The sequence below is a fragment of the Pagrus major genome, chromosome 23 (assembly GCF_040436345.1).
Source record: "Pagrus major chromosome 23, Pma_NU_1.0".
NCBI classification, from domain to species: domain Eukaryota; kingdom Metazoa; phylum Chordata; class Actinopteri; order Spariformes; family Sparidae; genus Pagrus; species Pagrus major.
This window is the reverse complement of record NC_133237.1, coordinates 24973116-25000960: the sequence shown is the minus strand read 5'-3', so window position 1 is coordinate 25000960 and position 27845 is coordinate 24973116. Positions and strand designations below refer to the sequence as shown.

General features: G+C 44.0%; 1 protein-coding gene across 1 annotated transcript in view; it reads left to right on the top strand.

The window, feature by feature from the left end:
• Nucleotides 1-25168, top strand: part of aatka (apoptosis-associated tyrosine kinase a) — a 36525-nt gene extending 11357 nt beyond the window's left edge. Inside the window, exons 5-17 of the mRNA XM_073495022.1 lie at nucleotides 6224-6357; nucleotides 11808-11949; nucleotides 16481-16560; nucleotides 17805-17923; nucleotides 18057-18144; nucleotides 18266-18399; nucleotides 19305-19389; nucleotides 19497-19618; nucleotides 19863-20012; nucleotides 21191-22888; nucleotides 22973-24587; nucleotides 24672-24864; nucleotides 24954-25168. Of these exons, the coding sequence (XP_073351123.1) occupies nucleotides 6224-6357; nucleotides 11808-11949; nucleotides 16481-16560; nucleotides 17805-17923; nucleotides 18057-18144; nucleotides 18266-18399; nucleotides 19305-19389; nucleotides 19497-19618; nucleotides 19863-20012; nucleotides 21191-22888; nucleotides 22973-24587; nucleotides 24672-24864; nucleotides 24954-25168 (4775 nt within the window). The remainder of the gene's footprint in view (nucleotides 1-6223; nucleotides 6358-11807; nucleotides 11950-16480; nucleotides 16561-17804; nucleotides 17924-18056; nucleotides 18145-18265; nucleotides 18400-19304; nucleotides 19390-19496; nucleotides 19619-19862; nucleotides 20013-21190; nucleotides 22889-22972; nucleotides 24588-24671; nucleotides 24865-24953) is intronic.
• Nucleotides 25169-27845: the final 2677 nt, after the last annotated feature.

Sequence of the window (27845 nt, the reverse complement as noted above, 5' to 3'; positions counted from 1 at the left end):
ATCTCCCCCTCCTTCCCTTTATCCCGCTGCATCCTCCTCATTGTCAGCCTGAATTGTGGAGGTGGCCGGGTGACTCCATCACTCTCTCCTCCCGTCCGTCATGACATTGCTCATCTCCCCGCTGTCCCAAAGACAGCTTTTTAATAAAGCGGGTATGAGCCCGGCTTTAAGTGCTTTATTTTCATTTCGCCGTGCAGCTGCCGAAGTAATGTGTGTGCTTCTCAAATATTTATGGAGGACCTCGGGTCGCCACGCTTTCACTGAGAGAGAGAGAGAGAGAGAGAGGGAGATGGATTCTCCAAATGTCATGCTTATGAAAATATTGCCACTGATTCTTTCTCTTCTCTGGATGAACATATGAGACTTCATGGCTTGGTTGAAGTTTTAATAAAGGTTTACCCAGCTGTTGTAGTTGAAACCAGAACATGCCAATTATATGAGTCAGGCTGCCACAGAGCAGGGAAATCATAGGTTAACCAACAATTACACAAAGCACCAAGAAACAAAAGAACTGGGGCGCTCAATAGGGCCAGGATAAGGATTTTCAGTCTATTTGTCTTGGGTAGAGTTATGTTGGTGAAGGGATGAGCAGAAATGAATCATTTGTCTCTGCAGCTTTCTTCAAACTCTGAGGGGGATTCCCTAAACTCTGCACTGGAGTCTAAATCCAGCTGGTACATACTTATTAGGTACTGATAACCCTCGATTCAAAGTAGCGTTGGCTTGAGTTCAGAATTAGTAGGAAAAACCTGATCTCAACTGTTTTAATCGATATTTACAGCAGCCTGTGTCTGTGGTTGTGGGTGAGGACTAAAAAGAAAGTTGACCAGATAGATCTTAGTTTATATCTCATTTCCCTTTTCACTGCCTTTCACTGGCCCCAAGCTGCTGTCCTTTGTCTCGCAAGTCGAACCGGGGCGGAGGGGCCAACTTTGAATGTGTTTTGCAACAGCAACAGACAAATCCTGCATAGCATGCCTTTTAAAAATGTGTTTAAATATCTGAACTCCTCTTCCGGTGGACGTTTGCTCCTTATCTAGATTGACTAATTTTTCCAGAATAGAATAACATCATCTGCAAACCTGTCGCCCTCCAGCGCTCAGCTTTACCTCGAATATCTCGTCCGTCAGGGTCAGAAATAGAAGAAGCGTCCCTGTGGATCTCAAACACAGCTTTGGCTCCAAATGTTAAGGACTAATTCCCCCTTTTTTTACTACTTTACAGGAAACACAGTCATTTGCCAGACATCAAGAACAGATTTAGAGTGGATTTCCATGATTCCTCCGTTTTTTCTGTGAAAGTGGTCCACTGCATGCATGTGTTCACCATCTGCTTCATCAGTGCCTGTAGAGGCGAGACGGTTGCCAGTTACATCAGCCTCAGGCGAGAAAACATTTCAAGGCAGACAGCTTATCAAGATGGATGATGGTTTTTTTAGCGGTGGGAATACAACCAACTCAGGAGGAAGTGGACACGATCGTACACTTCCTGCTTCGAGGTGAAGAGTTGCATGTTGTTACTCTGAACTTTAAAGAGGTTCTGCACACCTTCACATGTTTCTGGAGATTTGTTTGAAACTTTCATATTAATCTACATTAAAACCAACTATTTTAATAATTAATCACTTCTGATTCCAGCTTCTTAAGTATCAATATTTTGGGGTTTCTTTACTCCTCTATGACGGTGAACTGAATATGGGTTGTGGATAAAACAGACATCATCTGATTGACATTTTTCACTATTTTCTGACATTTTATAGCCCAAACAACTAATCAATCAATCGACAATGACAATAATCGTTAATTGCAGCCCTACTGTGAATGAAACACATTTCTTACTAAATGTATTAAAAAAACAGCGTTTTGTGGGGTGAAAGTGGCTCCACACGACATCTGTTTTAAAGCATCCCGAACCTTGCATGGCCAGCTTTTTTAGGACGTCATCATGAAATGCAAACAAACAAACGAAAGTGAATGCCCTGTAATCAGAGCGAGGCAGCCCTTAATATGAAGAGACGACTGTCATTTTAAACGAGACGATCGCGGCTTAAAATTGGAGGGCGGTGTGTAATAGTGACAAAAAGCAAACAGACACCAGAGCAGCTGATGAGCCCCGGGGTTCGCACATCACCGCAGTTGACTTAATAGTCTCCTCCAGAAATGACAACATGTGTGTGCGTCGTGTGAGTCACCGTGCCCTCTGATTCAGCATGTGTCGTCGCTGTTTTCTGGCACCATCTGCACAGTGCGCTTTCTCTCTCCTTGCTCCATCCACCTTCCTCACATCCATGTGGCATGTGATATGCAGTATAGCAGACCAGGATACCAAAGAGAGATCCATGGAAGCTGCATGAAATCATCATCCCCCTTTTTTTCCCCCCATCAGCCTCAACACAATGTGTCCTGTCACCCTGTCGCCGCCCACTCAGGCTGCGTGTTGTGGTATGTTGGTGGATCCACAAAGGGCACGGCTCGGTTTAGCTTTGTAATCTCCCTCTTTTCCACTTCACACACACACACACACACACACACACACTGTCACAAAAGTGTCTTTCATCCAAAAACTAGGGGAATAAAAGACGGTTTACTGCACCGTAAATGCCAATCAATTAATATGTCTTGGCCGGCAAGGTTGTTGCCATGGTGATGTGTTGGCGGGTCAGTGCCCACACGCACAAACACACACGCACACACACTTCAAGTAGGATCCCCGGATGCATTCGCTCCCCTGTCTGTATTTATTGTGTGTGCATGTGTGTGTGTGCACGTCTTCCCATGTAAGTGTGAGTGTTGGCTTTGTGGGTCGTGACATCAGGGTCGAGCTCCAGTTGCAGCATCGCTACCGGGGCCGCAGGAGCTGTCAGGTCTGGAACAGTGCGTTCCCCACAGCCAAATGGGTCAGGACTGCTGAGTCTCGGTCCAGTCAGTGAGCTGGAAGAGTATCCACACACACACACACACAAGCGTCACACACGACCGAAACTCCTGGTAGACCCGACTGGAGCGCCTCAAAAGGAGAGGGAAATACATGTTGTTTCCCATCTTCTTCATTCGACTGTTATCAGTAGATTTACAGCTCATATAGACAGGGGAGTAATCAGGCCGTCCACAGGGCTACTGCAGGACTGGGACATTTCAAAAGTGGACACGTTGGTATATAATGGGGTGTGTTGATGGACGGGGGAGTTCTGCCAGACTGCTGTGGTTGGCTAGTTAAGTTTAGCTCTGGACTTTAGTGGGTTTTTCTCTCAGGGAGGGTTCGATTTCTACAAGAATAAATGTTGTGAGAAAAGCTGTCTGCTTAAATAAGTTCCCGTTAAACGACATGAGAAAAAGAGAAATAATGGATGTGCTGTCCATAAAAAGGGAAAAAGCTTCTAGCCAGGATTATTTCCAACCACCAAAAACATTGACTCATTTTAAGGAACTCACCACAAAGTATGCAAATGTGACATTATATAAAATTAATTGGGGCTCAGTGATTCTGAAACCAAAAGCAAAGGCGTGACGTCCGCGGTCCTGAGTCGTGTCCTTTTGAAACCACAAACCCTCCAACCGGCTGCCGCTCCTGCGTCACACCTTCATCTCTTTACTTTCACTTTGACTCAGTGACATGTCAAAAAACTCCCATTACCACTGTTCACCCTCAGTCCTGTCCCTAAAAGGACAAAAACTGTGGAAAAAACCCAGATTTCCTCCTAAAACCAGACTTCCTTCTTGTCTGTGGGACCGTGCCCACGGTCGAGGTGAAATGTTTTTTTATGTTTGATAACATTTAATGTGATTTTATAAATGAATACATTTGATTTTAGGTAATTTTATCATCTCTCATCTCCAAATTCTGCAACAACAAAGAGAAAAGGAAACCTGGATTTAAAGGATTGGTAAACTCAAAAACAAAGGTAACTTTAATGACTCAAAGGTGCACTTTGTTTTGGAAAAGAAGTTTAGTTTTATATTTACAATATAAAATAAGATGAAAATACAAACACAGAGATATTTATTTGATATATTTCCACTAAAAACAAGCCGTTCTCAGAGGGGAATTAGTAGAAATTGTGAAGCCCTTTGAGGACAATTTGTTTATTCTGCTTTTTCAGTTATGACTGATGTTTTTCTTCTCTTTTCTGATTGTTCCTTCCCCAAAACCTACGTAGTGCACCTTTTAATAATGACACAATCGATGTAATACATGAAGATCAGTTTACTCTTCTTCCTCTGTGGCTCGTGAGGAAGAAGTTTAAGAAATATCTTCGATAAAGCCTGTGTTTTTTTCAAACTGGCACGGAGTTTGAACGACACGGCAGAATCTCTTGAAAGATGATTTTGAGGTGCATCGTGGGAGTTGTAGGACGTAGCATTTTTGGAGCTTGACCCATAAAAGTCAGGACGTCTCGGCCTCTGCGGCTTGGATTTAAAATAAAATGTTGCTCTTAACCCTGTGTGCAGCCCCCATACTGGAATACCCCTTAAAATGTAATATTCCCTCCTTAATGAACATAACAGTCATGTGCTCATTAAAGAAGAATTTACTGAGTAATAAAAAACAGTGCAAAGGGACGATTAGTAAACAGAATCTGACCCAAAATAAAACACACTGGCAAAATGAGAAAATCGATACTCCATTATCTCTCTTTAAAGCATTAAATATGACTTGAGAGTCAGATACACTGTCTGCAGAGGGCTGCAGTAGAGATCTCCTCATCGCTCCCAGTAGACGCCTTATGCAGGCGGTGGTTAAGGTGTTGGAGTACAAATAACAATTTAGTGTCGAGTACTTAAAAGATCGAGTTTGAGTCCTTCAAACAGTTGTTGTTTGGATGCTACAGATGCTACAGATGTTGGGTTAAAGATGAATGCAGGCGGCCTTGACGTGGAGTCATGTAGATATTTTCCAAGAAACGGATAATAATGAGATTTAAACATATAAAACTGGTGCTATTGGTGCTAGGTGTTCAAATATTAGTTTAGCGAAAGCACCTATAGGATCTGATATTAATTATAGTATAGTATATTAATACTTAAATATACTACTACTTTTCTGGCTTTAAATGTACTTAAATATCAAAAGTACAAGTAAAAGTAAGTTATACAGTATTTTTACATTACATTTATTTTTTATATTGCTGATAAAATAAATTAATCTCAAAATAGATAATTTTATCATTTAATAATATTGTTCCAGCGGGTACATTCGAATACAAATACAATCAAAATACAAGAGCAAATATAGGAACAATAAAAAAATACTATACATACAATATAAAATAAACAATAAAATACTGTATACAATAAATGCTTTAGTAGCTATAAAATAAAATACTGAGGCAAATGCATGATTGAATATAGCACTTAAGTAAATGTACTTAGTTACTTTCCTTCACCTGTATTTTCCGTCTGTGCATGTTTGTTTCCAAACCTCTCCCACAGTTCCCTTCGATCTCTTCCTCTCTCCTGCGTCCTCTCTCTTCTCTCTCATCTGGTTTTAACACTGTACATCAGATTTAAATGGAGGTTCTCCAAACTGCGACATCCGGCCCTCTGACACGTGCGCTGCATGCACACAAGACGACAACGAGAGGTGGCGGGGTAACTCGCACAAAAGCAAAATAATCGCACACGATCGCCAATAAGCATGTGCGTGCTTTCTGTTTATTGGTCACAGACCCACACAGAAATTTTTATACGCAGCCTTTTTTTAAACCTACGTGTCATTGTGTGCGAGGCTTCAAGTGCCTGGTGTGCATTGTTCCAGACAGCAGTTACTTTAATTAAATAAGTTTTGTTTTTGTGTTTTGAACCGCTGTGAGGGCAGTTTTGCAGGGCAGTGAACTACACCTCTTCTTCTTCTTCTTCGTCTGCTGCTGCTGCTGCTTCGTTCAGTGACCATCGAGAGACAGTTACTGTGTTCATGGGTGGTTATCAAACTTTTAACCTCCATGTCTGGTGCATAGTGACCACTGTAATTAAGCAAACGGAGGCCTGTTCCCAGTCAGAGTCACAGATTGTAGCGATGAATAGGAGCAATATGAGAATGATAATGAGTCACATGCTTCTTCTCATCCAGCTGTGTGTGTGTGTGTGTGTGTGTGTGTGTGTGTGTGTGTGTACAAATCACTTTTATCTCTATTTTGTGTTTAATTTCCTGTATGACCCGGCAGTTTGCCCACTGATCTCCGTACTGTCCCGCCCCTTTTAACACGATCATCCTGTGGTGTTTGCAGATGGTGCTCCGCTGAGCGAGCTGTCGTGGCCTTCATCCCTGGCGGTGGTGGCCGTCTCCTTCTCCGGCCTCTTCACCTTCGTCTTCCTCATGCTGGCCTGCCTCTGCTGCAAGAAGGGCGACATCGGCTTCAAGGTGAGCTCGCTGCCGCCGCCTGCTGGAGGTGGTGGGGAGAGAACAAACTGTGTGTGCACAAGGAAGGAAACAGGAGATTCCTGGTCATGGAGTTACTTATAAGAATAACAGAAGATGAACTAATACTTTGAAGGTATCAGTGTGACAGTAACAGTGACAGTTTGCGCATTGCTGAATGAAAGGAGGGATCGCCAGGGCCTGGCAATAATCCTGCTGCGACAGATGATTTTGTTGATGTTGCTAATCAAAAATGATTCCCAGATTTCTTGGGTGCATTGCAAACCCTGAGAAACAAATGGCTGACTGACACGATCACTTTGTGTTCACTTCAGTTTTTTCTTTCCAATGAAAAACAGGGAAAAATCTTCATATTTGAGACGCAGCAAATTTGAATTTTTGCTTCAATAAAAGACTGAAATGATCATCCTCTTAACCAAAATAGTTGCTGCATTTAATTTTCCGTCTGACTTGTTAGAGGAAACATTCCCGTGTAAATATTTCCTCTCTGTAGATGTCAGGATGGTGATTGTATTCATACTTCGGCACTGACTCATCGCCTCATTGTGTGCAAAGTGATGCGACCGATACCCCTCACCCATCCCGGGGCTGGCACACATTGTCTCAGTGTCGCCCTCAGCTGCCGGCATGACTCAGCCGCGCTGTGTCAAACATCGTTGCCGAGCCGAGCGTCTGATGAGGGCTAACGGAGGCTGACACAGGCGGGGGTGGGGGGCATATGGAGAGGGAGTGGGAGGAGAAGCTCCACAGTCGCTGTGTCGGCTGCTCCTCGTCGTTACAAGTTTCCCCATTAACGTTCTGCTCATTTTTTTGGTCATGCATTTTAATGTGCCTAACTCCTTCAGCTGCAGAACGGATAAATTAAAGCCCCGACTGAACGGCAGAGACGTCTGTTAGGATTACTTATGCAAATCACTTTTCAATTTGAATACACAGTGTTTCTTTGCCCCTATAGGTTGCTGGAATATCGTGGTTAAAAGGGAAAGAAAACAACCTTTTGGATTTTTTGTTGTTGATTAGACTCTCAGGTCTTTGCTCCAGCGTTGGGAACAGCCTGTGGTAGGTGGATGCTGCAGGGATAACAGTGTCACTAATGAGCACAGCATAGAGAGGCATCATTAAGAAGTTTTTGTTTGTCCACGTCTGTCTCACACCAGATCGCCTCATTATGGGGGGAAAAAAAAGTATTCTAATAACCTGCAGGAGTCTCGGCCTGTGTCTGCTTTCCTTTGGCTGCTTTTTACTGTGACATGACAGAAGTGAAGCCTCCAACTGCCAAAACAGCATCAGACAACGGCTGATTCGCCCGGTCGACAAACAAATACGACACTATCGATTCCCCGCAGAGATACCGTCCTTCAGCACCCTGTCATCAGAGAGAAAAAGGTGCAAGATCAGTCAGGATACAGCTGCATTTCATGGTCAAGGACGCTTGAGTGCGACAGTTATGAAACCCAGAGTATGTAATGTTACCTCCAATACAGCCTAAAATGCTGGATCAGGTATCTACAAGTACTGAATCTATGAGCTCCTGAACTCAGCTCGCTCCCTGCTGCGTCCCAAATGTTTCCTTGTAGCACCTGAGTTGTAAAAAATAGACTGAGATAACACTATTACTTTATATAAGGTGTTGCTAATTTCTTTATATAACTGAATAGAAGGTCTCTTCTGGCTCTTTCCAAAAAACAGAACATTTTTCGATCTTGTCCTGAGGGAAGTTTCACTCTCAACGATGTAAAATCTGCTCCTCTCTTGTCCTTTTTTACCCTTGTTGCCATAGCAACAAAGCTCTCACCTCAAGCCCCAAAGTTAGACTCAATATTTATGTAACGGGCAGGCTTAATATAGGTTAGTCTAACCTGAGCCTTCTTAAACTGGGTTTATGCAACTGGCCCCAGATATTGGAAGGGAAACAAAAATGCTACTGGACATGTTGTACTCTGTATGACCTGACACTACATACTGTATACTGGTATCTGTACCCAATAGCAGGTATTAGCACGACCGATACCACTGATAGCAGAATCGGTACAGGTATTGGCATCAGTTTTCAAAACCTGGTATCCACACCCGGCAATCGTAGCTCATTGTAGTTCCAGACAAGATGAGCTGGTACAGCGGTTGATATATTTTAATCTTTGAGCATCAAGTCTTCATCTTTCTCTCTTAGCTTGGCAGCAAACATCACATAATGGTTTAAAGGCCCTCTACGCTCTGTTTCCCTCTGTTTGGCAGCGGCTCATCACTCAGCAGCTCACTTGTTAAGGTGAGCGTTCGTGTGGGACTGCAAATTCACACCGCTGCACCGTCCAAAGAAAAAAAAAAAAAAAAGCTTCATTATTCCTCTCCATCGGCGGCGAGCTCTTACTGGAGCGTAGTGTGAGGCTGGGTATTAAGTGCTTTCTAAACCGAAGGCTCTCCGGGGAGCTATGCAACGCTGACTCACAGCCAGGTGCTCGCTTTCACACTTCGCTCTGAGGAGAGTGGCAGATGGTTCTCCTCAATGAGAAACACACGTACACACATTCCTATACACACATGTAAACACACACGCACACACACAACCACACACACACAATAAGCCATTCAAATATTTCATGTTAACCCTCTCTCCTGCTCTCCTGCCTTCTGATCTCCTCCTCTTTTCTCCTCACTTTTAGCTCCTTTCTTTACCTCCGTGGTGGCTGCAGGTGGCAGATAGGCTTGTTAGAGGTAACAGTTCATTAGCCAGTGGATGGATGGATGGATGGATGGATGGATGGATGCATGGATGCTTGTGAGCTGAGCGCTACTGCCAACCGTCTTAGAAAACTGCTAACAAGATTGAATTGAACTGGTATGGGGATGTTGCTTCCTGTGGTGGGACGGCATCAGGAGGGACTCCAACGTGACAGTTAACTATGTTTCTCCACGTACTGCACCTTTAAGGACCTGCTATATGTAAGTTCTTATATAATCTGAATAAATATACAGAAGATCTTTGTAATTGCAGCTACTGGTGGCAGTAAAATTATAGTGTTTTTACTGTAATAGTTTTTTAATGTTATTGCAGAGAGTGAAGTCAGGCGTGTTACCTCACTCGCAGTGTTTGCGTTGAATAAAGACAATTAATTAAAGCGGAAACGAAGTAAAAACACCAGGTCGTATTAATAAGCAGGCAGGTTTTGTTACGTACTGATCCAGTAGAAAGAATGCTGCTTCTGGACCGTCTCAAGTCCTGGTGCTCAGGGAGGACACACATCAGCAGGGGAACAGACTCTGACACAACACCGTCGCTCGACCGTGGGTGATGCAGTGTAGAGTTTCTCCACAGTTACTCCAGTTGTTCCAGCGCCTCCTGGATAGCGACCGGTTCAAACAAAGCCTCTTCCTGTTTTGGTTACACAAGGGAAAATCCAGCCCGGTTGCAGGCCGAATGCAGGCATGGTGAAAACGAATCATTGTGTACACACAGATGGCTTTATTCTTCTACAGCCATGACACTGTGCAATCTGCCTTTACTGTAGGAAAAGAGGTTAAACTTAAAAATGTAGTTGGATCTTTGAATCGGAGCTCCAAATATTCATAAAATAGGATTTGTGTTGTCAGTTTTCTCAATAATATTAGATCTCATTCAACACAACTCAGCCCAGAGTTGGTGAATAAATCTTTATATGAAGGATTTTAGGTTTCACCCTGCGAACTGTGCATCTGCTGAACAAAAGCTGTACGGACAAAGAATTAAAAGCTCATAACAAGAGGATATAAATATGTAAGAATAATGCAATTGTGGGATCTCATATCAGCTGGTGGAGTTGTTTACGCTCTTAAATCTTTGACTCACACTGACGATAACTCCGCTAATCTACTGTGTGATCTGCCTCGTGCTGCAGATGATGCAATTTGTCTAGTTTAATGTTAATGTACCGTTTCCTTTGGCTGCGTAACTTCCACTACTTTGCTCTTATTTCCTGGCATTTATAGCCAGAAGGTTGAGCCACGTCTATGTTTTTGAGCACTAAATAACAGCTACTTGCATGAATGAAGACAGATTCAATTTTTTTGAGGCTGCATGAAGGACAATGCAATATTTTTCTCTTGAATCTGCAAAGCATCTAACAGACGTGCTGTACTGTATGGAGGTTTGTAGAGAGACGGTGCGCTGTAGGGACAAACTTCAACAGTTAGGGAGAGCAAGGACACTGCAGTGGACCGGGGAGCAATAATGGATGGGGGCAGAATGAAGGGTAGAAGGGATGAAGCAGACAAACATAGCAGAGGAGGTGGGATATTGTGTGCAGGGATGGAAATAGAGAAGGTCACTGCTTTTTCCACTCCCTCTCGTTCCTCATCCATCTTAGTAGCAGCGGGGGAAGAAGTATTGAGATCCCTGAGGTAAAACTACTAATACCAACACCACACTGTGAAAATAGTCCTGCAGTAAGTCCTGCATTCAAACATGTACTCGAGTAAGAGTATGTTTTCAGCCATCTGGTGATACTTTTATTTTCCCTGGACAGAAATGGTATGAAAACGTGAAATCTGAAAAGAAACGAGCTACTAAAGTGGAATAAAAAGTACAATATTTTCCTTTGAGATGTAGTTGAGTAGAAGTATGAAGTTCTACAAAATGGAAATACTCAACTGAAGTACAAGTAACTCAAATTTGTACACACAATGTACTCAGTTATATTCCAGCACTCCGCAGCAGAGAGGCAGTGGTGAGTCTGCAGTCAGGGGACAGATTTTGCAGTAACATGGCGTTTGTGAACGTTAAACAGGCAGTTCTGGTCCTGTTGCTATTATTATTTATCACGCTACAGAGCAGGTACATTGTTGTGTAATAAATCATTTTTCAGGATGAAGATGAGAAAAACACTGGCTCACGATGTACTAGTGTAAATGTACCGACAGATGTACCGGCGCAATTTAAAATCATGTAGCTCACCGGTGTTCCTCTCAGATATTTATGACATGATGCAAGTTGTGATGTTGTTTTTCCAAAACTAGCTCATCCTTCAAGAACAAGAAGTCCTCGTGGGTTAAAATAAATGGCAAACTATATTTTTTACTTGATCCAAGTAAAAAGAAAAAGACTTTAACTGTGTGTGTGTGTTCTTGCTTGGAGTATATCAAGTATGTAAAGTGCAGTTTTATGAAGTTTTTTTCATGATTTGTTTGTATATGTGAGTGTATATGAGGAAGACAGAAGTAAAGAATGAAGGCTTTGTGTTCACAGTTTGAACACGGACATTAGTGTTGCTCCCCCTACAGCGTCTTTGCAGTGACTCACACAATGCAACCCCTACAATGTACATGACTTATGTATATGGCTAGGTGGGCGTGCCTCGGTGCATTTGAATGCCTTCACAGTTGAGCCATTGTCTCCCACTATCTCAGTGTTCGGATGGCTGCGAGTGGATGACTAATCCCAGCGTGTGTCTTTGCACCAGGAGTTTGAAAACACAGAGGGAGAGGAGTACCAGGCAGATCTCTCCGCCCTGGCCTCGCCTTCCTCCCAGAACGGCCCCGAGGTCTACATCCTTCCCCTCACGGAGGTCTCCCTGCCTGTCTCCAAGCAGCCGGGCCGATCCAGTAAGAAACTACACCACACCAATAAACGCAAAACACCTCTTGACACTTTTATAGCCACTTGGACTTGATGACCACGCAGCGGCCTCATTACAGAAAAAAAAAAATCACTTTATCTTATTTTAACTTAAGTTTCAAAGATAGAGAAAACATCTCCTTTTTCTGCCTGTATCCATGACAACGGCTGTCTTGTCACTTGCTAGCTAGCTTGCTATAATGGACAAGAAATTACAGGCATTCATTTTTATCTCTGATGCATGTTGGTGGAGGAGAGCTAAGCTATATAACCATTTAAACATGGTCCGTGAAAATTGAAGCTAATAGGCTAACATGTAAGCTATTTCAACAGGCTAACGTCAGTGTTAGCTTCTCAGACAAGTAAACATTGGTGGTTTTGAATTTCAGACAGGGTGTAGGCCCTATGCCAGCCTAACATAAGGATTCCTGACTCAGGATAGGAGTTTTGCTCTTACAGAAACTTCCAAACTGAAGAAAATCCTCATGGAAAATAATCAAAAACACCAAAATCTGAAATGTAATCATAAACTGGGATAAATTAGGATTTTAGACTCAGGAAGTATCTGTAATGAGGCCCCTGTTTCCATCTCCACAGTCAGGATTAGTTTGCAGCTCATTTGAAAGAGTGTATTTCTGCCACACTAACATATCATTAAAAAAAAGGTTGTGACTTCTCTGGAGCACATGGCGGACATTACTCGCTTTGTTGACTTGGATGAGATAAAACTGAGCACATTCTGCCAACCATAGTTGGAACAGACGTGGCCTCTTTCATTTGTTATCTTGCATTATGTGTCTCTTCTTTCTTGCCGTCTCTCTCATCAAGGGACAACCATCTGTCCATTGTGTAATGCATTTAAATACCAACCTACTGCAGAGCTGCCATGCATACTGTACGGGAATCTGACCTAACCCTAGTGTGCATTATTCCTGGTGTGTGTTTGTAAATGCATGCTACATAATATTATCTAAAAGGACTTTTGTTGCTTGTGAATCTTACATAATCCAACATCAGCACACGTCCAAAATATGCCGGTGCGTTTCATTTGTATTCCATATCCGTGATCCTTCCCATCAGCGTCGCAAGCTGTTTGTTTTTCTTCAGGTCACCCTGCCTCACAGCCGGCCTGTTAAAATGTGTATGTACATGTATGTCGCCAGATCCTGGGTGCTCAGAATGCCTCTCCCTGCATGACTCACACCGGCTTGTCTGCGCTGCACTATGCTCAGCCAGAAGGGAGGTGAGTTGGGGCTCAGCATCCTAGGATGTGAGCTCGAGCAACGATTGGACAAGGCAGCCTCAGGCTCGCAGCCAATCACTAGCCTCCGCTCTGTCTTCCATAGCTACGGCTGTATGATTGGTCCAGGTGTTGCAGGGCGAGGAATGGATAAATGGTCTCCTTTCACTGAGTCGGAGAGAGAACGGTCTCCTACTCATTCCCCCGTCCATATGTACACACAGATAAATATGTTGTCTTAGCATATAAAGCTCTTTACATGTATATATTGTGCACACTTTGGCTTTAGAAGTGCTGGGAATGTATAACTGTGGCAGCCTTTTCATTGCTTTGCTAATATCTGACTAATTGTAGGATTGAGAGGATCGGAAATGACAGGAATTAACCGATAATTCGATTAGGTGCAGGTCGAGAACTGAACAGACAGGACAGCTGAGTATTCTTCCATACATATTTGAGCTGGGGTTTTAAGATTGGAGAAACCAGCGCAAGGTATATTTTGAGTCTACCTCCTCTCCTCAGGTCTCGCTCTAGAGCCACTCCTTGACCTGACCCGCTGGCCAGCTGGGAGATGTGTTAGCAGCTAGTTTGCTTAAAGACCACTTGGCTTTTTTAGTCAGTTAAATACATGAAAAACAAATCTATCATTTATCTATCATAACAAAGCAAAGTAGCTGCCAGAGACTGCAGTTACTGTTACTGCTGTGGGTGTGTGCTTTGTGCTAACTAGGTTAGCTGCTGAACAAGGCTGTCCCTGCCGCAGCGGCTCTGTTCTTGGGCTCAGGGGCTGTGAGCTTTGTGCTACTGATTTAGCTGCTGAACGACAGTCCTTCTCTGCTGCTGTAGTGCACTTGTTCTCCGATTTAGGGGCTGTGTGCTTTGTGCTAACTAGGTTAGCTGCTGATCAACAGGATAAGGGCTGTGTACTGTGGGTGCAGCACATCGTTGTCAACGCTAACCATATCCCGCTACTCTCACATGTGAGAAAACACCTTACATTATTATAATTAATGGAAACAACATCGATATTGCTAGTACTCACCGCCCTGAAGCTAGCATGTTAGCATTCGGAAATTTTAGCTGCACTTTCTCCGCCATTCTTCTGCAACTAGCTCACTAATAGCTTTAGCGATACATCTGTTTAGCCTTGTTGAAAACCCAGGTAACACCCCAGCAACACCAACAATTACTGTGTTTTTCATCTTTTTTTGTCAGAGCATTTGATTTATTGATTACTGTTGGAATGTTTTGAGATTTTTTACAAATATAACAAAAAAATCAACCGTAGCTTTGACGTCAGGCACATGTCTTCAATTATCCGCCCCCACACCGACGTACACACAATCAAACTGAGCCTAGTAATTGCATGTTGAGCAGAAACACCAGTTATGTAGCCGATACTCAAACCATGAATGGCGTATTTTATATGAGCCAAGCATCACTTACACATCTGTGTGAACATACAGGACAACGTTTGTCATTGATCCGACAGTCCCGCCTTTCACTTGTTGCTCTAATCTTTTATTCAAGAGGTCATGTAAAGCTTTCAAACCCACCGCAGGGGGCTCGACGCATCAAACTGTGTTATGTGTTGAGTGATTGTGCCATCGTCTCCGGGAATGCCATGAGTGGGACGGGAATGCACACTCACACATTCCACATTTGGGATAATACCACTTCTTAATTTCTCTCTCTCTCTCTCTCTATGAGTCGGAGGGGGATGGGATGGTGAAGTGTGGGTCTGTTATCACCGTGACAACCTCTGCCCAGCGTTCCAGTGGAGAATGGGCCTTGTGTGTGTCTGCATGAGTGTTTGCGTGCTTGTGTGTGTGTGTGTGTTTGGTGCACTGGGTACCAGGAGACGCAGCGTGAGCGTGTGAGTGAGCGAGGTCCAAACAATGGCCCTGATTTAGGCCGGCTGGGCAGTGGGCGAGCATGAGGCCGGGCTGAAACGTCCGTGGAACGCACCAGTGGAGGACTGGCATTATGGTCCGAATACAGTGAGGGGTCTGTGACGGGATGAGGAGAGACAGGGGAAGGGTGGTGGCATGCACCAGGACCTAAGAGTGGGGAGGGGAGGCTGGAGATGAGGGGTGGTGAGTGTGTATGACAGAGGTCTTTTCTGCATCTGACAGAGCAGTGTTTGTGTGGCTGTTTGGCTGAGGAATGCTGCTGTCCAGGGGTGACAGGGGGGCATTATGTGGGCCTTATGTCACTACTGGGTGTCTTGAAGCTGCACGCAGAGCTGGCGCGTCAAACGGCACACTACCGACATGCGTGACGGTCACATCAGGCGTGATACATGACCAAGAAAATCTCAGTGGCCAGGGCAGAAATTCGTCCCGCGCAGGACCCCGACGGCAGATCGGTCGGTCGAGTCACGACCGTGAGAAGTTTCTATCCTGCTCAGTCTACTGTAGATTTAAAAAGTCGTCCGTATAGGAACTAGATGGATTTCGGTGTTTGCGCGACAGCTGGAGAGCTCCAGAAGAGGACAGTATGTGTGTTTGTGTGTCTCCCAGTTGGGAGGATGAGCCCGGTGCAGACGGGGAGAGGCGGCGTGGCGAGCTTGTTCAGCTGCACGAGGGCTCGGAGGGTTAAATCCTGCCGAGGCTCTCTCTCTCACACACACACACACACACTGAGACTGTGGGCTCTCGCTCATATACACACAATGAGGCTAAGACGCCTGGGGTCGGGGCTGGGGCCACGGGTTTTCGGTTCTCACACTCTGAACCAGCACTTCATCCCTGCCTGGGGCTCGGACTCAGTCCCTGTCACGGTGCTCAGAGTGGCTGGCCGCTCCACTGCTCCGTCAGCATCACCTTCTCTCTGCTCACCTTCATCATCTCCATTCCTGAAACATGAGGATCCATGGAGGTATTTGAACTCGTGCACGACTTTAGTTTCTCCGCGGTGACTTTGTGTGTGACGGTGATGAGCTTCCTTGTGGCGAGTTACAAGTTGGGTTTGTTGTTTGCTTTCAGACCATCTCTCCTCTTTAGTTAATGAGGCTTTTGATTTAGGAAAATGTACTTTTTTCGTTTGGCCAAGAGGAGTTTCCACTTTATTCCTCGTCTTAACTCAGACTGTGATGTTTCTTTGCCCTCTCGGGCTCCATTTCTATTCAAATCCTGACCATTTTTACTTCATTTACTCTGCTCGTTATGTTGAAAGCCTGTCGTTTCTTTTCTCTTAATCAATCCTTTCCAACCACAACAGTCTCTTTTCTTCCCGTCTAAAAGTAGTCTCATGTCTTTCTTTCCACTCCTCTCCAGTCCAGCTGCTGAAATCATCAGACCTTGGCCGCCATAGTCTGCTGTATCTAAAGGAGATTGGACATGGCTGGTTCGGCAAGGTAAGACAGGCCCTTTTGTTCTTAAGAAATACACACAATTAGTTTTTCAGTCCAGAGACGCTTCCTTTGTACTCTTTATTACTCACTATAACCAATTCTACTGCATCTGTCCTTACTGTACTTACTGTACTCCGATGTGCTTTCTGCTGCGAGGAATGCGACTGTAATGTGATGATGATCTCATTCTAGCGAGGCTAATCTTTGGCACTTGTGTCAGGGTGGTGAAATTCATGGGCGGAGAGCTGAAATTCACAGTCACAGTAAATTCCACACAATTTACTGTACGTTACATGATGCAGTAACACTTCCTAGATACGCTCACACCCCATTCTCAATGATTTTTCTTATACATTCTTAGTTTGTTGCTGTTTGATGCTGTAGTTGTCTACAAAACCCAATCAGAGACCAGGGATATTTTTGAAACTTGTTGTGTAATGGTCGAGTTAAGTTAAGGCACTGAAACCGCTTGGTTAGTCTGAAGCAAAGGTCACGTTTCGGCTTAAAATACTTCTTTACGTACGTTTCTGCAAACCGCTGATACGCTCACATTTGTGTGTGTCACAGGCTACGTACCGTATCGACATTTCTACAAAACGTGGCATATCCTGTTCACATTACATGTTTTATGACAAGACTGTCGTATCTGGCAGTGGAGGGGATGGTGTCGGAGTTGACCACCATTTCAGACTGCGTTTTAACATTTGTAAGCGTCAAACCACTGGGTATTTTTAGGGAGACCTCGGGACAATTTCCAGCAGTATTCACGCCAACAAAAAAAACCTTTTTTTTTGGCAAGTAGTCGGGATTTTCCAGTTGTGTTTGTCGCAACCAAAACAAGTATATTAAGCTAAAACATGATCTTTCCAAACCCTAACCAAGTGTTTTTTGTGCCTAAAACACAAGATGAAAATGGAAAAGTAAATCCAAGGAAACATAAAGTTGCAACATAAAGAAATGTGAAGTTTCAGGATACGTTACCAACATTTATTCTGGTGACTGTGTTGTGAAACAATGTCTCAAACAGTGATCTCTTGCTTGATCAGCTGTAAAGCCACCACCTTCTGATGTTACAGTCGGCTCATATACATGTAATGTGAATGTGTTATGTGTTTTATATGGTGCGTATATCACATACAAATTCGAACGTATCCATGGTTCGTAGGAAAAATATCAACATTTTATTCTGGCGCCTGGGCTTGTCCACATCCCTCGAGTTTGATGTTCCTCCTCTGTATCCTTCTCAGGTTCTGCTGGGCGAAGTCAATGCGGGCCTCAGCACCACCCAGGTGGTGGTTAAGGAGCTGAAGGCCAGCGCCAGTGTCCAGGATCAGATGCAGTTCCTGGAGGAGGTGCAGCCATACCGGTCAGTTCATGAAGACATCAGGGATCACACAGCACAGCTCTTTAGCCCATCACATCATAACGTAAACGAATGATTGTATTATTTGTTGTATGTTCAGTCTCTGTGCGTTCATTCCCACTGTCTCCTCTGCCAGAACCCTCCAGCACCCGGCCCTCCTGCAGTGCCTGGCACAATGCTCAGAGGTCACTCCTTATCTGCTGGTCATGGAGTTCTGCCCTCTGGTGGGACACGCTTTATATAATCAATCTCTGCACATTGAGATCTTCCCACATACCTCATTTACTTCTTGTCTTTGTGCATTGTTGTTTTAATAATTCATAACCTTATTTGCTTTCTCCTCAGGGTGATCTGAAGAGCTACCTGCGCAGTTGTCGGGTGGCCGACTCCGAGACTCCCGACCCTCTGATCCTCCAGAGAATGGCGTGTGACATTGCCTCGGGGCTTCTGCACCTCCACAAATACAACTTCATACACAGGTACAGCATGTCAGTCAGTTCAGCTCTATTTACCTTCATCAATATTAATGTCCTAGGAAGGACGGATCCACTTGAATGCTCTTCGTGCCCCCTGCTGGTCTCTCCCTGCAACAACATCCTGGTGCTGCCTGAGTAATTGTCACAAACTCCAGCATCAGTGATTTTGTTGCGGGGGGTGAACCCCTCTCGCTGTTTCGCAGTCATGTGGTGGCTGCAAGGAGAAAGAGCTTCCTGTTTATGGAGGAGGTGAGACAGAACAAAGTGACCTAGTTTGACTAAACTAGTGTTTGAGGATTTGCAGCCTTTTCCTTGTCATTCAGTAAATGACAAGTCTTTGGGTTTTAATTCTGCTGGTTGGACAAAAGAAGCAATTTGGAGGCTCTGGGAAACTTTGATGTGAATTTTTTTCATAACTTTTTTAGTTTACAATTTCATTCATGTCATTTTGAACGATAAAGTTTGGTTTTAAACTGTAAAATATCGTGCCTTCATGATGTACGTATCTTTGTCACCAGTGTTTAATGACCATATTTGAGGAATCATTGCAAAAAAATGTGTATTTATATAAATAATCTGGGTTTATGAGAATATTGACCTGTTTATACTCCTTAACGACACACACATGAGCCCCAAAAATCCAGCATCGGTCAGGCTCTAGTGCAGTTGTGGTTTGATCAAGTTTGACTAAGAGTGGCCTGACAAAATAACCCAACAATCCGACATGTTACAATGTTTCTAAAACTTTTTCCCAACTGAGCCGAACTAACTTCAAACCTGTGTGAAGAGCAGAGACAAAACAAAAACTATAGAAAAATAAGAAACGAAAATAACCTTAAACTATGCAAACTGTGGCAGAGAGTTGTCTGGTCACATATGGTTTTTTAACACTTTCCTTTGTTTGACAGTGACCTTGCTTTGCGAAACTGCCTGCTAACTTCAGAAATGTCAGTCAAGATCGGAGACTACGGCCTCTCTCACAGCCGATACAAGGTCAGACTGTCACATGATCATTCTACTATTTTTAATGACCACCTTTTACTGTACCGCTTAGTCACTGCTCAAATGTGTGTTTTTTTGTTGTTGTTGTCTTTCTATAGGATGACTACTACATAACACAAGACCAGATTTGGGTTCCCCTGCGCTGGATTGCACCTGAGCTCATAGACGAGGTCCACGGTAACCTGCTGGTCGTGGACCAAACCAAGTCCAGCAACATATGGTGAGATGATTAAAGAGAGAGACACTGCAACTTTAATAAAAAAGGAAAATATCGTAATGGGAACAAAATACTCTACTGTTTTATGTTTGAGGGTTGATGACTCATATCCAGGAAAATGTTCTGTTTTCGTGGGATCTCCTCTGCTTTTATTAGGAAATGTTTGTACAGCACAGAGATACTTGTGACATAACACGTCTCGGATATGAGCGGTGAACACACTTAATGATTTCTCTTCCTGTTCCAGGTCGTTGGGGGTGACTGTGTGGGAGCTGTTCGAGCTGGGAAACCAGCCGTACAGACACTACTCTGACCGACAGGTGCTGACATATGCTGTGAAAGAGCAGCAGCTCAAACTACCCAAACCCCAGCTCCAGTTCCCGCTGGCTGAGCGCTGGTGAGACATGCATACCACACACTCAGGCGGACATGCTGTACATACACATGGGCAGGTTGATACTCAAAATGTCATACATCTTGATACCACATACGATACATTTTAAAGTCTCCCTGACCAATTAATTTCTGCGTGCCGTGTGTTTAAAATCGGGTTTCTGCCCGTGATGGTGCACCAGTCCACTGTAGCAATATTTCTCTTTGCTAGCAAGGGCAGATGATCAATACTTTCCCCTATTCTTTATGATCCCCTTGGCATCGACCAGAGTTGAATCGCCTCATTCATCTTTACCTGGGAAGCCAGCCAAATATGGGTTTTTATTTTTTTATTTTTCAAAATTGTTCTTCACTAAATTAAATGCACTTGGTACCAGCAGCAGCACAAACACACACATGCACACACACACACACACACACACACACACACACACACACACACACACACACACACACAAACACACACAAAGAGGAATGTAAACATCTTCTAACTATGTCAGCATCTGCACCGCACCTCTTTCATATACTCTATACATCTTTGGCTGGTGCACGGCGCAAGACTGTTGCTAGAAAGTGCTGACTTCAAGGGTTTTTTTTATATTGCCTTGTTGTTAGTCTAGAATTGATTCTTTAACTTATGCCTTTTTCTATCCTCATTTTAAAAAAAAACCAATGTTCTTAAAGGGACAGTTCCTCCCCGAATCAAAACATTTTCCTCTTTCCTTTAATGTTTTGGTGTGAGTTGCAGAGTTTAGGAGATATCAGTCGTCGAGATGTCTGCCTGGCACTATGTGGCACGTGTCTTGTATTGAGTGCCTAAAAAATACAGTCGAAAGACTCAACAGCAACTGTCTCCGGAAATCATAGCCAGGTTACTCAAAAATAATCTACAGACCTTGTTGTGAGCAGTTTCATGTCAGAACTATTTTCTTTCAGTATCACTGCGCAGAAGGAAAATTTTATCTACTCATAAACGAGAGGCTTGCTAACTAAGCTAGCTAACATTACAGCTCAGCCAAGGAGGACACCATTAATGTTTATATCATGTGCTGTCTCATCCATGAGAAAATTTTAAAATTTTAAGTTCTCATTAAGTTCTTCTTAGCCAGCTGATGCAAACACTGGGAGAGTAACTCAATTATAACTTCGATCCTTTCTTTTCTCTCTGCCACTTCTGTCCAGGTATGAAGTGATGCAGTTCTGTTGGCTGCAGCCAGAGCTGAGACCCAGCAGTGAGGAAGTCCACCTTCTGGTCACATACTTGTGTGCCAAAGGCTCCAGCGAGGCCGAGGAAGACTTTGAACAACGCTGGAATGCCTTGAGACCCAACCTGCTGGGTAGCACTTCCCACACAGTGACATCCACCACCCTGCTCCTGACCCCTACACCTGCCTCAGCTGATGACCCCGGTGCAGAGCAAACTCAGGCGGTGGAGCTGGCCTCCTCTGCCTCGTCCTCCTTCCCTCTCCTGGAGCACTTCTCCGACAGCTTCCACTCCGACACAGGGGACGACCTCCTCACTGTCACAGAGACCAGCCATGGGCTCAACTTTGAGTACAAGTGGGAGCAGGCCCGAGCTGAGCAGCCCTACTGCTCCTCCTCCACCAGTGGGCCGCTGGGCCAAGGGAACCCACATTACCAGGATATCTACTATTCCAGTAAAGGAAGCAGCTCAGGGGGCTGCAAGACTGACAGCCTGACCTCAGGCATATCCCCGTCCTACTATGAACCGGAGCACCCGGGTGTGGTCCCAGTGTTGAGTGCCCACAGCCCCTCAGTCAGCAGTGAGTACTACATTCGTATAGAGGAACCAGTAGAGTGTAACATAAACCTGGATGACAGCGTGCTGGACTACAGCCCAGGAGTGGAGGCCGGCAGCAGCAGGTTGTCCTCTGAGAGTCGGACTGGTTCGTCCATGGCACAGCCCAGTACTTACTGGGCAACTGCTGACAACATCAAATCTCCCGCCTATGACTCTGACTCAAGCCCCACTGTCCAACTAACTATGGAGCCACTGCTGAGACACGGATCCAGCACCAGTCCTGTAAACTTAGGCCATTCCCACAACTGCTTCTCATCCAGTCAGGATGACACGGTCTACTGTGAACAGTCATCAGCATACAAGACACGACGCCACTCCTGTCTGTCTGAACTGGATACAACGCCAGAGTCCAGATCAAACCTCGTCCATCCGGTAGGACTTCTAGAAAACCCACGCAGTTTGTCACAAGCAGTGAGCAGCCCCAGCTTAGGGTTCTGTGATCCCTACCTTGAAGCGAGCACGGGTCGCAGCACAGTTAACGAGAGCTGCAATAATATAATGGATCCCCTCAGAAAGACAATACCCATTGTTAACCACATTAGCATCGATGTAGGGACAGACGACGGCCTGCTGGTGGGCCAGCGGAGAGGAGAAGACATCGAGGATGACCTTTTCTCTGAAGCAGAGGCCACTAACTGGACCTCAAACCGTTCAGCAAACAACAATAGCCTTAGCTTTGACAGCAGGCAAGCAGGCAGTGGGCATGACTGCTATCTGGACCTTCAATATGCTGATCACTCTAACACAACAGAATTATGGTCTTTAACCAAGGCCACCACCAGAACCTTCCAAAGCTCCAGGTCTTGTGGCACCTTGGAGGCAGAAGGAGGAGACTCTGGTCATAACGCTGCTAGCAAGTCCACTGAATTGGGTTCATACATTCACTTGCATCACAAAGAAAGAGAGGAATCTGCCAGTCAAGTGGAAAGAAACTTAACTGCAGAAAATCTAAGAAGTTTTGATTCACTCACCAGCTCAAGTATCAATGCCAGAGGGACAGAGGGTGGAAAACTAGAGGGAAAATATGAAAATCAATTGTTGCTTCATGGGGATAGACTGTACTCTGAGCCTAAGATGATACCCGAGGCGAACTATATAAAGTCCCCGTCCTCTTTCAAAGAGCCTCAGACAGTCAAGCAGAGGAGTAACATCTGGGAGGGGGTTTCAACAGGAATCTCTGTTGGTCTGGGAGACAAAAGGCGAAGCTACCCAGAGACATCAGAAAGCACCAGGTCGTTGGACAGTGGAGTGGGGGTCAGGAACTCCAGCGTTAGCCTGGTAGAGCTTGGTGACTACAGCGAGGACGATGACGATGACATCACAGATATCACATCAGGGATCTTTGCTGATTTCAACCTGGACTACGCTGAGGTAGATGAGGAGGAACTGAGTCCGGTGAAGAATCAAGAGAGAACTCCTGACTCTGTAGACACCCTGAACCTGTCCTCGTCAATGGCAAGCACCTGTGATCAGGACTTCAGTCCTGATCCCTTCAATACCCCCGTCCTACCCAAATCCCTGGATAGTGGCTACGACACAGAGAACAACGAATCTCCAGAGTTTCTCTTCAAAGAGCTCGGAGATCCCCTGGGTGGTGAGAGGAGCCCGAGGTTGGGTGGAGAACCTGAACTAGTTGTGCAGGTGGGTTTAGGCCAAGGGATCTGCACTTCCACAAACAGCTCAGAGCTTCAGTTAAAGGGTCTGACTGATAAGAACCCATACAGGGACTCAGCCTACTTCTCAGACTATGATCCTGAAAATGAGAGGAGCCCTCAAGAGGAAGGCAGTAAATTCTATCCAAGTGATTTCACTGCTGAGAATCTGAGCTCCATCAGAGGTGATGACTCCGTCAAGAATCCGTCCAGACAGTTCAACAGCGACGATCATCTAACAAATCTGAGACACATCAAAAGTTGTGTTTTGGTGAATCTCTCAGAGGCTGACCCTAGTTCGCCCCATCCCCTTCCCACCCCTGGGTTGTCCATGCTCTCACCCTTTCCTCCACAGATGGGTGGCTGCCTGACCAAAGAGTCCGCCCCAGCAGATGATGACTTCGGGTTGGAGAGCGAGCACTCAGGAGAGGAACCTCCCTCAGAGCTCAGCTCCTCCATCGGGTCTGAACCCTCTTCCACTGTCCAGGAGGCCTCAGGAAACCATGAGGAGGGGAACAGAAGAGCAGAAGATTGCTCCCCTGTCCAGTCTTTGAATTCTGACTCCACCATAATTGACTACAGAGATGAGGCCCCCAAAGAAAATGAAAATGGCGATGGATCAACAGAGGAGGAAGAGCTGCCAGAGTTCAATCATGTCAAGGAAGAGACGGAGGACAGAAGGGAGGCGGTGAGAATAAATGAGGAAGATTTCGAGGACATAGACGCAGAGGAATGTGACTCACAGGACAGCCTGTGTGAAGAATCCAACGGCCCCGTTGACCTGTCGACTTCCTCGTCATTGCTGGAGCTGTGCGGAGAGGAAGTGAGAGCTCCGCTGGAGGAGGCGGAGGATGAAGATGACTCAGACGACAGCGAGTCAGATGAAGAGCTGAGGACCTACAACATCCAAGATGAGGACAGCGAGGAGAGTGAGGAGGATTTCACCACAGTGCCGGTGGTGGTGAGCGACTGCAGCAGGGCTAGACACCTCCGCAGCCTCCTGAAGATGCCAACCCTGATCACCGAGTCCTTCTGTGACGAGTTGGAGAGGAAGAAAAAAGCTGTGTCCTTTTTTGACGATGTTACGGTGTTCCTTTTTGACCAGGTATGACACGTTTTTTTTTTGATAATGAGATTATTTGATTACTTCAGAGTATGTGAGGAATATGTTTTTGTTTATGACTTCCAGGAGAGCCCCACAGGAGAGCTGGTTGACTACACCTTCTCCGTAGAAACGGAGGCCAATGAGCAGGAATCCTCCGAGGAAAAAATCTCCGACCAGCAGCTGCAACCTGACCCTGAACTTGAAGCTGAGCTTGAAGCTCAATCCTGTGAAACATTCTGTGTTTCTGATGAAACAGATGGGAACAACTCAGTTGAGGGTGAGTTTTGCCAAGGAAATAAAATGCCACGCAGAATAATCAAAGTTGGTTTAACCTCACGATAAACGTAATTGCGTGTGTGAATTCAGGTGGGGGTTGTGAATGGAACGATGACCTCTCATTTGAGCCCCGCCCGTCCTCACCTGACACCAACCCTGAGCCCCCGTCCTCACCTTCATCCACCTCGAACAGTCCGGAGGCTCCCAAACCTGCAGCTGTAGCACTTAACCGTTTTATGGTCTCACGATTCTCTATCACACATGTCTCCGACCCCCACACGGGCTCAGCAACAGGTCTGTATTAACCATCTGTCATACAGTATCATGATCTTTGCAATAGTCAAAATACTCCAGTTAGCTGTATACGTAGAAGGAGAACTTATTTCCGATTAATTCTTTCCAACAGAGAACAGTGAAGATAGTCCAAAAGATTGAGCGCCCCTCGGCCCTGACCGGAGGAGGATGAGTCCGGGTCCTTCTCAACACAGAAAAGCAGCATTATTATATCTAGATGTTTTACAGAGTTTTATTTTTATCGACATTCGGGGCATCTGACGCCCGGTGACCCTTTATGAGACAGTGCCTCATACTGTAGTGGAAGACCCTCAATGATTTGCACACTTTCTTTTTTTTTTTTTTATTTTATGAAAGATGTTTTTAAGATGTTGGAATGGGCAACCTGATCGAGACGAACCAGGAGAGTGGAGGCAAAATCAAATGATATTGTTTGCAGGAATAGAAACCATCAGTATTTTAGTTTTATTAACAGTATACAACAATAACTTATTTGCTCAATGCATCAATTTCTGTTGGTTACAGAAGCCCTGAGGGGAAAGGGAGATTTTTTTTTCATTCTGGTGCTTCTATTCTAAGTTGTCAAAAAATGTTTTACATGTGAAACAAAGTGAAATTTTTTTCATGTGTCAAGACCAGTAAAAAAATGTTTTTCCTCAATATTTTTTTTTTTTTTACTCGTCTCGACATGTGAAAAAAACAGTCTTATCTTATTTAGTGTACGAGTAGTGATGCACTTCTGCCTCTTGTGGTCAAAATGAGTATTACAGAAAGAAACACTTGAGCCTTATTTTTTTCACTGGGTTTCATACAAACAGAGAAAAAAAAAATGTTTTACTCGTGAATTTTTCTCGTCTCGACAGATGAAGAAAAAAAATTCACAAGTGAAAACATTTTTTTTCACACACTTTTTTTGAGAACTTAGAAAATGGAGCACCAGAAAAACAAAAATCTTCTTGCCCCTCAGGGCTTCCGTAGTTGGTGACCTTAGTTTGTGAATTTAAAAAGCAAACAACTCTTTAGATAAGGAAACACATATCAACCATTAACTATTTGCTTATGAGCATGCACATTAGCAGCATATTGTCTCTTTATTACTCGTTATAAAGAACTTTTTAGGGTCTTATTCTGCACGACCATATTGAAAAGCTACCAGGCAATAAGGAATTTGTTGTACATGAATTGTAAACTTAATATGAATTGCTCAGTTTGGGCCTTATAAGTTGGTGGTACCACAAGAAATTCTCCCTTTATAACACTTCAAGCGTTGTTCCGCATTCTTAAGTGAGGTCTTGCTCATAATTAATTCACCAGTTGAACCTTTGTGGGTTCAAACTGTGTGTCAAGCTACCAGTGAATTAGTCATGAGCAAGACCTCGCTTCAGAATGCAGAACAAATTCTGACTTAGAACGAGTCCGTTTAGAGAGCTTCAGACTCTAAAACCATACGTAGATGTGTGTTTTGTTACGTAAGGATGGACGATATGTGTTGAGAGTTGAAACTGAAACTGACACATTAAAAAATTAAGAATAAGAAAGAACTAAATGGTTCAGTAAATATATTGTATGTCATTAAATACCCAAGAAATGATATTAAAACTAAATGTAGGCATTGATTAAAATATAAAATATGTGACATATATTGATATTTCTGTTTTAATTCGCTTCTGGATTTATTTACCTTTGTATTGATCCCAGTATTTATTTACTTTCGATTTTATTTATTCATTTTTAACTTTATTTATTTACATATTTATTTCTGTGTTCTTTACCCTTTTGTATTTTGCAAAAAAGTAGCCCTACATAAATAAATACATATATACATAAATACAATAATAAATACATACATTTAAAAATGAATACATGAATAAATAAAATGGCAGAATAAAAATGGGAAAGTAAATAAATAGTTGAATTATTATAAAGCTAAATAAATAAAGAAGCGAATCAAAAAATAATTAATGCCTACATTTATTTTTTGTGCATACTTCTTGATTGAGCAATTTATTTATTTTTCATTTCAGTAGTTTCAGTCCATACATGTTTAGGGCCAGTATGCTACCAATATGCATGCTAATAAGCAAATAGTTAAAGTTTAATTTATGATCCTTATTCCACAGTGTTACTGAAAATAAATGATAAAAAGGAGAAAAACATAGTGTAACGACCGGCTTCATAGCTGCTCCTCTCCTCTCATTGGCTGCCTTGGTCCATCTGCTTACCATTGATCCGGCATATTTTTATTAAAAAGACTGTTAGAGCTCTGATTGGTGGAGCCCGAGAACGATGTCCGGTGATTGTCGCATAAGAAGCTGAAGTGGATTCCCAAACAATCTGACTTTTTTTTTAACAGCTGTGGGTGGTGGTGGAAGATGGAGGTGCTGAAACTTAATCCAGTCATATCGAAAAAAACATTAAAAATGAAGGTGTTGTCACTCCCTTAATGATCACCACCACTCACTCTGGCTAACGATGACCTCCCGTATCTGTCTGAAGCACTTTGTATAGCCAAACTGGGTCTTTTATTTTGTAGAAGCTCTACATCTCCCCCATCCTGGAATGAAACAATTAAACATGTGAGGTTCCTCATTCGTGTCCACAGTGCCGGCTACAGGTTCACTTTCGTTGTGGCATCTTAGCTTTTCTTTTTATTACATTTCATCAGCAATAGAATGACACCAAAGGGGA